This window comes from Myotis brandtii, unplaced genomic scaffold, assembly GCF_000412655.1.
Source record: "Myotis brandtii unplaced genomic scaffold, ASM41265v1 scaffold48, whole genome shotgun sequence".
In the NCBI taxonomy this organism is placed as follows: domain Eukaryota; kingdom Metazoa; phylum Chordata; class Mammalia; order Chiroptera; family Vespertilionidae; genus Myotis; species Myotis brandtii.
The window spans coordinates 550,518-563,463 of NW_005368341.1; the positions used below are offsets into that span (position 1 = coordinate 550,518).

The window sequence follows — 12,946 nt, forward strand, 5'->3', positions numbered from 1 at the left end:
AATGGCAGAATGACTGGTCGCTATGACGTGCACTGACCACCAGGGGGCAGGCGCTCAACACAGGAGCTGCCCCCTGCTGGTCAGTGCGCTCCCACAGGGGAGGGGAGGGCACCGCTCAGCCAAAAGCCAGGCTCACAGCTGGCGAGTGCAGCAGCAGTGGCGGGAGCCTCTCCCTCCTCCACGGCAGCGCTAAGGATGTCCGACTGTCAGCTTAGGCCTGTTGGGAGCGGGCCTAAGCCAGCAGTTAGACATTCCCCAAGGGCTCCCAGACTGAGAGAGGGTGCAGGCTGGCCTGAGGGACGCTCCCCCCCCCCCCCATCCCCAGTGCACGAACTTCGTGCACAGGGCCTCTAGTACATTTAATAATAGACTTTCAAGATTTCTACAGTGACAATTACAAAAACACTGATGAGGAAAAGAAAAGGATATCTGAATATATGAATAAATGTAGAAATATACCAGGTTCGTTGATTAGAAGACAAAATTGTTAAGATGTTAGTGCTCTCCAAATTCATCCATATGTTCAAAACAAAGATAACCATAACCCAAGTAGGCTTTTTAAAAAATTGTGGTAAATACATATAACATAAAATTTACCACTTTAACCATTAAGTGGACAGTTCAGAGGCATTAAGTAAATTCAAAGTTGTGTAACCATCACCTCCATCCGTCTCTAAAACTTCTTCATTTTCTCCAACTAAAACTCTGTACCCATTAAACATGAACTGCCCAGTCACCCTGTCCTTGGCAACCACCACTCTACTTTCTCTCTCTATGAATTTGACTATTCCAATTCCCTCATATCAAAGGGAATCATACAATATTTGTCCTTTTATGACTGGCTTATTCCACTCAGCATAAGTTCTTCAAGGTTCTTCCATGTCATAGCATGTATCAGAATTGCCTTCCTTTTTAAAAGGGCTGGAGAATATTTCATTGTATGTATTTATCACATTTTGTTTATCTATTCATCCATCAATGGACAACGGGATGCTCCCACCTTTTGGCTATTGCCAATAATGCTGCTATGTACAAGGATATACAATATCTCTTTGAGTCTCTGCTTTCAATTTTTTTGAGTATGTACCCAAAAGTGGAATTGCTAGATCAGCGTTTCTCAACCTGTGGGTCGAGACCCCTTTGGGGGTCCATAGACCCTTTCACAGGGGTCGCCTAAGTCCATCGGAAAACACATATATAATTACATATTGTTTTTCTGATTAATCACTATGCTTTAATTATGTTCAATTTGTAACAATGAAAATACATCCTGCATATCAGATATTTACATTACGATTCATAACTAGCAAAATTACAGTTATGAAGTAGCAATGAAAATAATTTTATGGTTGAGGGTCAACGCAACACGAGGAACTGTATTAAAGGGTCGCGGCATTAGGAAGGTTGAGAACCACTGTGCTAGATCATATGGCAATTCTATTTTTAATTTTTTGAGGACCCGCCATACTGTTTTCCATAGTGGATGCAACATTTTACATTCCCACCAACAGTGCTAAAAGGTTCCAATTTGTCTGCATTCTCACCAACACTTGTTATTTTCTGGGTTTCCTTGTTTATTTTCATTTTTGTGTTCTAATAACCATCCTAATGGTTTGAGGTGGTTCCTCATTGAATTTCCCTAATGATCACTGATGTTGAACATCTTTTCATGTGCTTATTGGTTATTTCATATCCTCTTTGGAGAAATGTCTATTCAAGTCTTTTGCTAATTTTTGATCAGGTTTTTTTTGTTGATGATGAGTTTTAGTTCCTTATATATTCTTGATAATCCTTTATCAGATATATGATTTGCAAATATTTTCTCCTATTTTGTGGGTTGCCTTTTCGCTTTGTTTGTTATGTCCTTTGCTACACAAAATGTTTCCAATTTATCTATTTTTGTTGTTGCTGCCTATGCTTTTTTTTCTTCTGGTGTCGTATTTTCTTTTATAATGAAAATAGACAAGCTGTTTTTGACACTAATATGGAAATACAAATGATCTGGAATAACAAAAGAGCTTACTCTAGCCACCAACAATCAAGATAATTGATACATAGCTTAATGAAATAGAACACAGTCTAGAAATAGACCCACATTTAAAAAATCAATTTATTTTTAGCAATAGTACCAAAGCAACTTATTTGGGTAAGACAAGTATTTTAATCAATGGGTGCTAGAAAACTGGAAACCCACATGAAATAATAAACAAAGCTTTCTTAACTCTACCTGAGCCCATAAGCAAAAATTAATTTCAGATGAATGACATATCTCAATATAGAAGTTAAAATTATAAAGGCTAAGAGAGATAGGAAGTCCATGTGTCTTCTGAGACATCTGATACGCTACTTTATCTCTGCCTTTTAAAAAAATTAAATCAAACATAAAAATTAAGAAGATTTAATATCTTGCCAGTGATTCCTTAATGCAACTTCCTATAAAGTGTGTGAGTCACTAACCACCAGGATGGGGCTCTTTGTTCAGTGAGTTGAACAACATAGAGCTAAACAAGGATAAAGGTGGTTATTCTTTCAAAAGAGAAAAGCCAGGTTAGACATACACCAGATATAATAGTAGCCAAACTTGAAGAAACAGGTATATTACACAGGCTGTCAGGATGACATGAGGGGTACACTTTACACATAAGAAATATTAGAAATCCAAGCTTTAGAAACAATCCTTTAGAATAGAGTAATTGCACTATACTAATCACTGACTCAGGAATACAAGAATAAACTAAGCAAAACAAAACCCTGAAACCTATCCTTGAAATTGCTCATAGAGTAAAGAATAGAAACAGAAGTTTATCCAGATATGTCTTTGTGCAAAAATGTCTGGTTTCAATACATTTGAAATTTATTAGAAAACACAAATCATTTTAAAACTTATATTTCTTTGTAAGTTTTAACTTTTATGTATCCAAATAATATATATTTGCGCCATCACTTCACAAGCATATGATATGCAAATTTTATTAATAGTGATTATGTGATAAACTGCACAAGAAAAAATAAAGTAGCAAGTATATAAAATATAAAATTCTATTTGAAGAAATATATCAAATGAGTCTTAATTGATCTTAATAGAGATAAAACTAGGTGTTTTTTTTAAAGTAACAAACCATTTTAAGTGATCTGATGTTCTATGAATATAGTAACTAAAGTTACAACTAATCTTAGCTTCAGTCTCTTAATCTAATCAAATTTCTGGGAGAAAAACACCCCTTCAACTATGATCCAGGCAATCTAGAAACCTCCATACAAATTATGGACAAAAGAGGTAATTAAAAATAAAAAATCTGAATAATCAGAGACTAATATTTGAAATAAAAATATTATGAATATAAATTGTTGCTAGTACTCCTATTAACTGATGATACAATCAAATTTGGTTTTGAGTAAAGTACTCAGAGGCCAGATGTTTAAAATGGGAAATAAATAAAAATGGTAATAGCTTTGTTAAGAAACTAAACAGACATTTAATCTTGTAACTAAAATGGTTCAATACCTATATAATTTGCAATATATTCAAATAAGGAGGATAATATGACAGGCATTTAATAGTTTGGATTTAGCTATAAAAGTGATATAGCTTCATAGATCATTTCCTGTCCTCTGAGTACTGGCCACAATATAAAATAATATTAAAGACACTAGGTTCTTAGTTGTAGGAAACAATTTTTCTCTCCCATATCTTCCACTAAGAAAATGTGTCGCAATGAGTTTACACAGCTAAGAGAAAATTTGAGGTCTGAAACTTTGGTCTCTTATTCCTAATGTGATAGCCTGATAAGGATTTATAGAAAAAAAAAGGCTCACTATCTCTAAAATCTATCTTTTAAACATCAAATATGTTCAAGGAGAGGAATTACTTCATTTCTCTTTTACAATGAAGAATTCACTAACTCATCTCAAATCTGTGGTTCCTATTTCCTTACCTAATATCCAGAAAAAAAATATCCAGTATTCTTTAGTCACACAAAAGGAATTCTCCTTCATTAAACATTTTAAACATCTTCATCAAATACTTGTAGTTAGTGACCAATTCATTCTAGGAATAAATTATGATATTAAAAATTTTGGATTAATTCACCAAAGAATATTCAGTCACTAATTTTATGTGGAGCAATCATGCATTATCAAGCATTTATTTAGTATACTGGTATTTTGAACAAGACTGAAATGCAAATCAAGGCTAGAGTTCAAAATTGGTTGCCTATTCAACTGCCATTACTGCCCACTCAAAAGCAAATGACTCCTTTCTTTGCTAACAAAACAAAACTTGCAAAGCTATTTAGGTACCTGGAGACCTAAGTGGTTTGTAGGCCTGCCCCTATCCTCTCCCTGGTTCAGAGAAAGAGAGATATTGAGATATTGAGATTTTGAGAAGACAGACATCAAATTTATCAGGCACTAGTGATCAGAGTAGAAAAATGGAAAGGCAACAAGTCCTTGAGGACATCATTGCAGTGCTAACCGATCTGACTTCTTGTTATGTGAGAGAATAAATCGTCGGTTATTTCAAACCTAAAATTTTAGTTAGGTTTTCCATTATCACAGCCCAAAGGTCCCTAACTTATAAAAAGCCTTTACTTGAGAAAAAAGACCATTTAAACTCAACCTGGACAGAAATAGTAATAAACATAATGGAGCTGCGGCATTTTATCTGGTTAATAGTTAATCCGCACTATTAACCGGTTAATATGTAATCTGCACTATTAACCGGTTAATAATTAATCTGCATTTTTAACGGGTTAACAGGCAATCCACATTATTAACCGGTTAATAGTTAATCCGCACTATTAACGGGTACACCTAGTAAATGTGCTAGGAACTGTGCAAATAAAAACAAATGACAGACACTAAATGGGCCCAAAACTACCTCCAATAAACAACATCCATCACAAAGAGATAAATACTAAGTAACATAAAGAAATACATATTTTAATTGGAAACTTCCAAGGTAATTTTTAATTAAATTTAAAAAGTAAATGGCAAAAAAAGGAAACACTGTTTTCAAGAAGTCCATAAAATGGTGTAAAACCATCTTCTCTTTAAGATCTTGACAATGTTTACATTTCCCATGTCTAATGGAAATAGTTCAATCTAATCACTTCAGAAGAATGAGATTCAACAAACTCAATTTTTTTGTCCCACATATTCTAGAAATAATTATATGCAAAAACAGAACATGCACATTCTCTGAAAGGTAAAAAAAAAAAAATTAAGCATTTATTATTACTGGAACATATTTAACAAATGGAACCTTTATTTCAGAATCCACATATATGTGTATCCTTTGTATTACTAAATTATATCACTGCTGCACTATTTTATATGGAAAGAATTTACTATCACTCAGCAATTATTAACAGTCCCTAATAGAGCAGAATGTGATTTTTACCATGTACAACAATAAAGGGAAAAACTGAGACACAGAAATTGCCATAAGAAGACCTGAGGAAAGCTAAAGAGGCAAACAATAACAGTTGGAACCTACTATTACAACTGACTGATAAACTGAATGCAATTCCCCAGTAATAGAAAAAATTATACATGTAAATTGACATATACATATATACAAAGAACCGAAAAAGCAAGGAAAATAATTAAGAAGGAATTTTTTATAGCCTGAATTACATAGAGAAGTGTGGTTTCAAAATCATAGCTGCTAAACAGCAGGTTCTAGTGAGTCATATTTGCTTGTTCAAAGAAACTTGGGAAATAAATGTGGTGTAGTCAATAAGAGATTATTAATTAAATTATTACCCAAGAAATTTAATTTTATGAGAACCTAATAGACATATATATATAAGTATAATGTAATCCTAACCAAGCACTGAAATACATCCTTAGAGAAAATAAAGTCTTAAAATTAATGTTACAAAAAAAATTTCATGTGTACATAATATTAAGATGCAACTTAATCATAAATGTGTGGACTTTTTAGGGAATTTGGAAACAATGATGGTGCCAGTTACAAAACAAAGGAGATGTTAAGGGAAATGGCAGATATTAGCTTATAAGATTACCTTTTTAAACCTATTAAATTCTACATGAATTGTAATTCTTCTTGAACTCAAGAGCAATAGTGCTTAAACTGAATGTGTATTTTTTTATTTTCATTTTATGGAGCAACCACATTATAACCATAAAACATTTTATGGCATTGCTTTATATCCAGTTTATTTTGTTCTCAAATACATTAATATATAATATTTATAAAACTTTTTAAGTCCTCTTCATTATCTCTTTAAATCCTTTGAAGAAAATCTGTGATGTTATCTTCTTAACAAGGTAAAACCATGGAAGAGGGCTTGTATACCGTCATTTCTATAGTAACAATAATATCTTTATCTTCTAAGAAGTCTTTCACAGAATCCCAGACACTGGCATGCTATAATAATGCAATTAGGAATGAAAACTTTATAACAGAAACTAATTAAATAAGTGAGATGAAAGACTAATATTACTCAAAAAATTATCAAGAATACAAGAAAAATGGTACCTATTTTTTAATACAACTAAAATATGTGTTAAAGAGCTCTTATTATAAAGTAGTTTTTTAAATAAAAGTTGTATTTATTTCCTGGATTATTTTTTTTTCAAATACATGATCAAATAAGTAAATAAAAACCTGGTAAAAATGTATAGGTCTTATAGTAAAAAGGCCTCAACCTACTAGTTAAAAATAAATAAGGGAATAGATATTCCTATAGGTTCAATTAATTAAAAAGGAGATAACCAGCTCTCCAAATTGATCATGCACAACAATGCCATCCTCAACCCCAAGGAAATTTCCCCTACAGTGAATTTTGTCCACTATATAAGATTGTTTTTATGGGTTTTTTCCCTCCTTTTGTTTATTCATTTTTATTGTTTTATTGTTTCATGCACTCCATCATGTTATGCTTTGCTTGGAATTTTTTTTTAATAAATTAGAAAATTACATTGTGGTCAGAATTATTCATGGGTATCTTCTATCATTAGAACTACATTATCCTAAATTTAAATGAGTTTAACCTCAAGGAGAGCTCTCACGACATTCAAGAAACACTGGCCACATGTTACAGACTTCCTGGACTTTGTTGAAGCACTTTGTATTTTTTCACTATAATTTTAATTTTCCCCTAATCTTCCTCAATTATAGTATAAAAAACTCATAAATTCCGAACTTCTTGCTTTTATATGAGGAATTAAAACAAATAAAAATTATAATTTTAATGACAAATAAATGACATCACTTGGAAGCAAATATTTAAAATCGTATAATAGAACTAATACATGTGTTATCAACTTACTGCTTTTGAAACTTTTAATTTCTGGGCCCTCATGTAATTTAATAGGGGTTTTTATGAAAGACAATTTTGCAAGAAATCAGAAGGGGTTCCCTTGACATACTAAAAGATTATTTATGTCACTGTCCTTTGAAAAGGTTATAACTCTTTTAAATGAGGTTTCCTTAGTTCACCCACCCACTTCTCCATCTCACCGAAGGCTTTGAGCAATTCCTTCATCTCAGAAAAAGAAGCAAACGGCTAAATTTAGAAGTGTCTGGACCATCAGGAATAGCAATATCAGCTGAGATTCCTGATTAGCATTATGTCTGCTAAAAAAAAGGTACCAAAACAAAACAAACAACAAAACAAAACAAAACAAAAAAACAAAGTAAGATCTATCTAGGCCATCTTTTCACCTTTCTTTATTTCACAAGAGAGAAGCATTCAACACATTTGTTTTGGTAAACAGTAAAGAACTACTGATGGAGCTCTTATCTATAAAAAGTATCTCTACCTTATCATTATTGCTAATAAAGTTTAAGTTCTGTAACATGCTAAGAGAACTTAGTAATTTCAGTATTTAATGAGATAAAACAATCTTAGTACAAACTCTTTCTGTGGCCTCTATAAGCAGAGTATTGTCAACTTCTCTTGTGTTCAAAATTCAGATTATCGCTCCTAATTACATCTAGCTCCAGAGAATATCCAATGTGTGGTAGGTTTTATAAAAGGTCCTGCACTGTGCTTTTCCTCCCCATTATATCTGTGATGAGAAAATGATGAAAATGCAGCCTTAATCCCCTAAAGACAAAGTCTCAGAATTCAACTTACCTGACAAGATTTTCATTGTCTCCAGTTCCCTTGCAAGTTGCACATTCAGTTCGTAAATCTTCAGCCTTGGGCTTCTTCTGTAACACAGACTGCCTCTGTCTTCTCTCTCTAGGAACTCTCTCCTGCCATCCCAGGAGAACAAAACAAAACATAAAACAAAATCAGGCTACGAGGAAAGCAGAAATAATTTTTAGCAAAAAAGTTTTTCAAAGTTTAGACTGTCCAAGAAATGCTTAACTTATTCCAACCTCATGTTTTTCTTCATCAGGAATGAAGCTTCGTTTCCGTCCTCTGGTTCTCTAAAAAAAAGAAAAAGAAATCCACAAAAATATCTAATGTTTAATTAATGATAAAAACAGTTTTCTCTGTTAAACGTTACCACTTAGGTTAAGCACTTAGAAAATTAGTATTTCTAAGTAATGCTGTATAGCTCTATTGCACTATTTATGTCTCATGGAAAAAAAAAACATGAAAAATTAAACACTTTATAGTGCTATACTTTTAAATAGCACAAGTATCTGAGAGGAAAACAAAGTTATCCAAAATTAGTTTGAATATTTTTTAAATAATTCATACACAATTATGATTTGTGCAGAAAATTTAAATTTTCCTAAGTTATACGACTTCTACAGCTGAAATGCTAAACCTAGACCCATACTACATCGACTGTATGCCCGTGTATGTGGGTATGCATGCATGTTTGTGCAACAAAAATAATCAATTTTTTTAAAAAATATATTTCTTTATTGATTTCAGAGAGGAAGGGAAAGGGAGAGAGAGATAGAAAGATCAATGATGAGAGAGAATCATTGATCGGCTGCCTCCTGCATGCCCCCTACTGGTGACCGAGCCCACAACCCGGGCATGTGCCCTTGGCCAGAATCAAATCCAGGACCCTCAGTCCACAGGCCGAAGCTCTATCCACTGAGCCAAACCAGCTAGGGCAATAATCAATTTTTTAAAAAGTGGGAGGAAAAGATCTCAGATGTCCCCAAATTCTAGTTAAAATAAAACTAAGCAAAATATGATATAAATGACTTATTTTAAATTCATTTAATATGTATTTCAGAACACATTTACCATTTGAAAGACAATATCCAAAGGTTTAAGAGTAATAAAGTATGAACTACAGAAGTATTTACAGCCGATATGTTAAAAATCTCCACCCACATAGCACAGCCTCTGTAGACCTACAATTCCATGTGCAGATCACTGCTCTTCAGAGAATGGAAGAGAAAGGCGGCACCACTCCCACAAATTACATTCCCAGATTATGGTTACCAAATAATTCTAAAAAGAATTGCTATTCAACATAATACATTGATGTTTTCCTAAAGTACTGTCATTTCAATTCATAATGCTGAGTCCCTTGTTATTGTAATCCCATGGCTCATTGCATACTATTTAATCTGCCTTTAGATAACCAATACTTGACTGGACTAGTCATTTAAAATAAGTAAATTTATAAACTATGTATTCATTTACATTTGTACTGCCAATTAGTACGTTTTAATCACATTATGTAGGGAATTAGGAAAAAAAAGTAAGACTGTATCAAGAAAAGTCTTTAAATGCAGACCCTACATCTATTCTTAATCCCAAAGAACAGTACTGAGCATTGCTCCTCAAAATACCATTCATGGCTCATAAGCACTGGCCTTCCCTCGGACCTTGTTGGAAATGTAGAATCCTAATTCTTACTACATACTGAATTGAAATTTGCCTTTTAACAAGATCCCCAAGTAAGCCACACTCACATTAAAGTTTGAGAATATTAGCGCAAAAGAGTCCCTAATATTGACAACATTTATCTAAGTTCTAACTCAAACTTTATGTCTATCTCTTTACATATCCATCTTTCCCTTCTGTGACATGCCTATCCTTTATGCTTCAATTTCTGTCCTCCAACACAGTTCATCTCCAAACTGGTAAGGTCATGTAATACTCATCTTTCTAAACCCAATTAAACTTAATAAGATATGTATTACAAAGTCTGAATAAATTTGTTGGAATAAAATAAATAAGTGGTTGGATTGAAACTCATAAATGATTATGCTAGAAAATATAAATGATAAAATATTGTCAAAAGGGCAAATTATTGCCCAGCTGGCATGGCTTATAGATTGATCATCAACCTATAAACCAAGAGGTCACAGTTTGATTCCAGGTCAGGGCACATGCCCGGTTGCCGGCTCAATCTCCAGGGTGGCTCCTTCCCTCCTCCCTTTCTCCCTCTCTGAAATCAATTTTTAAAAAGGATAAACTATTGTTTCCTTCTCTAATAAGCTATTTTCTCAATTTGCATAATTTTTGCATATAAGGTATTTCAATTAAGGTGACCAGAATAACCAATATCAAAGGGAAAATATTCAAATTACTCATTTTACTAGTAGTTCTATAAACATGTCAGAATGCCAGAATGCTCACAACGCCTTCACACACTGCCATATTTCTCTTCATTTAATCCAACTTTTAGGTAATGAAATAGCAAATGAATCATTTAGTTTTTGAATCACCTAATCAGTGAAATGATTTTTGAAATATATAGGTGAAAGCTCCAAGTTCACGTTTTCAATTCTTTAGAAGACATACAATTATTTACAATTTATAATTAATACTTTAAATCTTCAAGCATCTGGAATGACTCCATCAATTCAAAGTTTTTCATACTCATACTGCAATTAGTATCAAAAGGCACAATAATGCCAATAAATGATCATAACAAACGATGGCATAATTACACCTCTCTATATTTTTAACTTCCTTCTTATATAAATATGCATATATTAAATGCTATTTTTAAAATGAGTAAGTGTATTTATAAGTATCTAAAACAGTTATTTTAAATTAAGTGCACTTATTACTAAATAGTAATCATTGTTGTATTCCTGTAGTAATTTTAAATAACTAACCATAAGCAACATAAACAATTTCTAGTCAGAAAAATACTATAAGAATATGAAATGACATTGTCTTAGAGCTTTGAAAAAGCAGTCCAGGGAAGTGACTTGATGATCACATAGCTGATAATTAACAGAGGTAAACTTCCAATCCAGGTGTCTCAACTCCCAATTCAGTAATTTTTCTTGCATGCCAAATCCAAATTAATAAATTTAATCCCAAATAGAGATAAGCAAAATTATCATGAGAAAAGAAATATCTAACTCTCACTTGAATACTTAAGCTGTAACATCACAATGCCTACATGAATTCTTATGTTTCGAAACAAGTAAGTTAGAGAATTGTACCCAATAGAGAGAAGACCTCAATATCTCAAATTAACACTGTATTCTACCCAATTTGCTATCCTACACAGTATAGTGACTACCATGATCCATTACCAAAGTAAATTATAGCAAGCTTCTTCAGCATTTATCACATCACTAATATTCACAAAGAAAAATATATAAGGTGATTTAATCCAAACACAACTCTTGACAATACCAACTCCTCCAAGAAAATGCTGAGAGCTATTGGTTTCTTTCTAGTTTCAATGAAATAGTCACAACAAGTCATAATTGCCTATGATCACAACAGAACATATCTTACACATGGTATCCCTGAATGAATTAGAAAATGTAAGGGGAGTGAAAAAGTGGGAGAAATTATGCAAAAAAGTAAAAAGAAAGAAAAACAAAAACATGTTCGGCTCATCCAACAAATTTCAATTATCAAAGAACTTGCCCCATCTTAGATGTATAGATGTATTCAAAACCAGGTGGCAATTTTATGATATACATTGAGGCTGACACTATTTTAGAAACAAAATAAAGCAGACACATTACCTAGAAGTTCCAAATGATCAACTGAAGGTTCAATTCCAAATTGTGGTTCTTTTTGCAATTATTAAGCTATTAAAAGCAAATGGAAAGTTTGAAACTCACTCCAAATCTTGACACATTATTATTATTATTTTTTTTGGTTTGTCATATTTTAAGAACTTTATTTGCCTAAAGAACTATTCAACCCGAGCTGCTTAGATCACCTGGCTCTTTATCTGTGTATAGTACATTTACTTGAAAACAGGAGGTGATAAAAACATCCACCAAGAGAATGAAATGGTATTAGAAAATAATAAAATATTTTAGTAGCTTATTCACCTGAAACAAATAATTAAATGTTTCAATAACTTCATTTGGACTAGAAGACATGTAACAAATTTAAATTAATTCTTTAGAACAGGGGTTATTTTAATTTGCAATTGTTTGATGCATGATGATTTTCCCAAGGTTAGAATGATTCATTTGACAAGTGGACTAACTTTAAAGCTAGAAGACAGTATCTCCATATCTTCATCTTTAATATCATAGGATGGGTTTTACGCATTCATATGTGCAGTTTTCTCTGTACTTAACAATTTACCTTTTTTATGATAAATCAACATTTACACAAACAACAATTAATAGGTAAGCCATGAGCCAGGCTGGTATGGCTCACTGGTTGAGCGTCCATCTATGAACCAGGAGGAGGTATTGGTTCGATTCCCAGTCAGGGCACATGCCCAGGTTACAGGCTTGATCCCCAGTATGGGGTATACAGGAGGCAGCAGATCAATGATTCTCTATCATCATTGATGTTTCTATCTCTCCCTCTCCCTTCCTCTCTCTGAAATCAATAAAAATATATTATAAATAAATAAACTATGATGTAGCCAGATAAAACATAAGGAATGACTTGCTATGTAATTTATATATATAAATTCTTATTCTTGAGCAAAATTTCAAATTCAATGTTAAATTAGGACAAGTAAATCAAACCTTGAAAACCTCTGTAAAGCCAAATATCTTCAGATTTATACTAAGGAATAAATGCCAGAAGCTATCTGGCAGCTGTTCAAA

General features: G+C 32.7%; 1 protein-coding gene across 6 annotated transcripts in view; it reads right to left on the reverse strand.

Annotated features, from left to right (window-relative positions):
- PHF14 (PHD finger protein 14) overlaps window positions 1-12,946 on the reverse strand; it is a 154,363-nt gene that overhangs the window by 84,110 nt on the left and 57,307 nt on the right. For 5 of the 6 annotated variants that reach the window (XM_005876034.2, XM_005876033.2, XM_014547632.1 and 2 more), the window contains exons 15-16: window positions 8,357-8,407; window positions 8,109-8,230 (exon numbers count right to left, since the gene is read on the reverse strand). In XM_005876034.2, the coding sequence (XP_005876096.1) occupies window positions 8,109-8,230; window positions 8,357-8,407 (173 nt within the window). Of the gene's footprint in view, window positions 1-6,266; window positions 6,395-8,108; window positions 8,231-8,356; window positions 8,408-12,946 lie in introns of those variants that run through there. The other variant, XM_014547634.1, reaches the window with a different exon arrangement.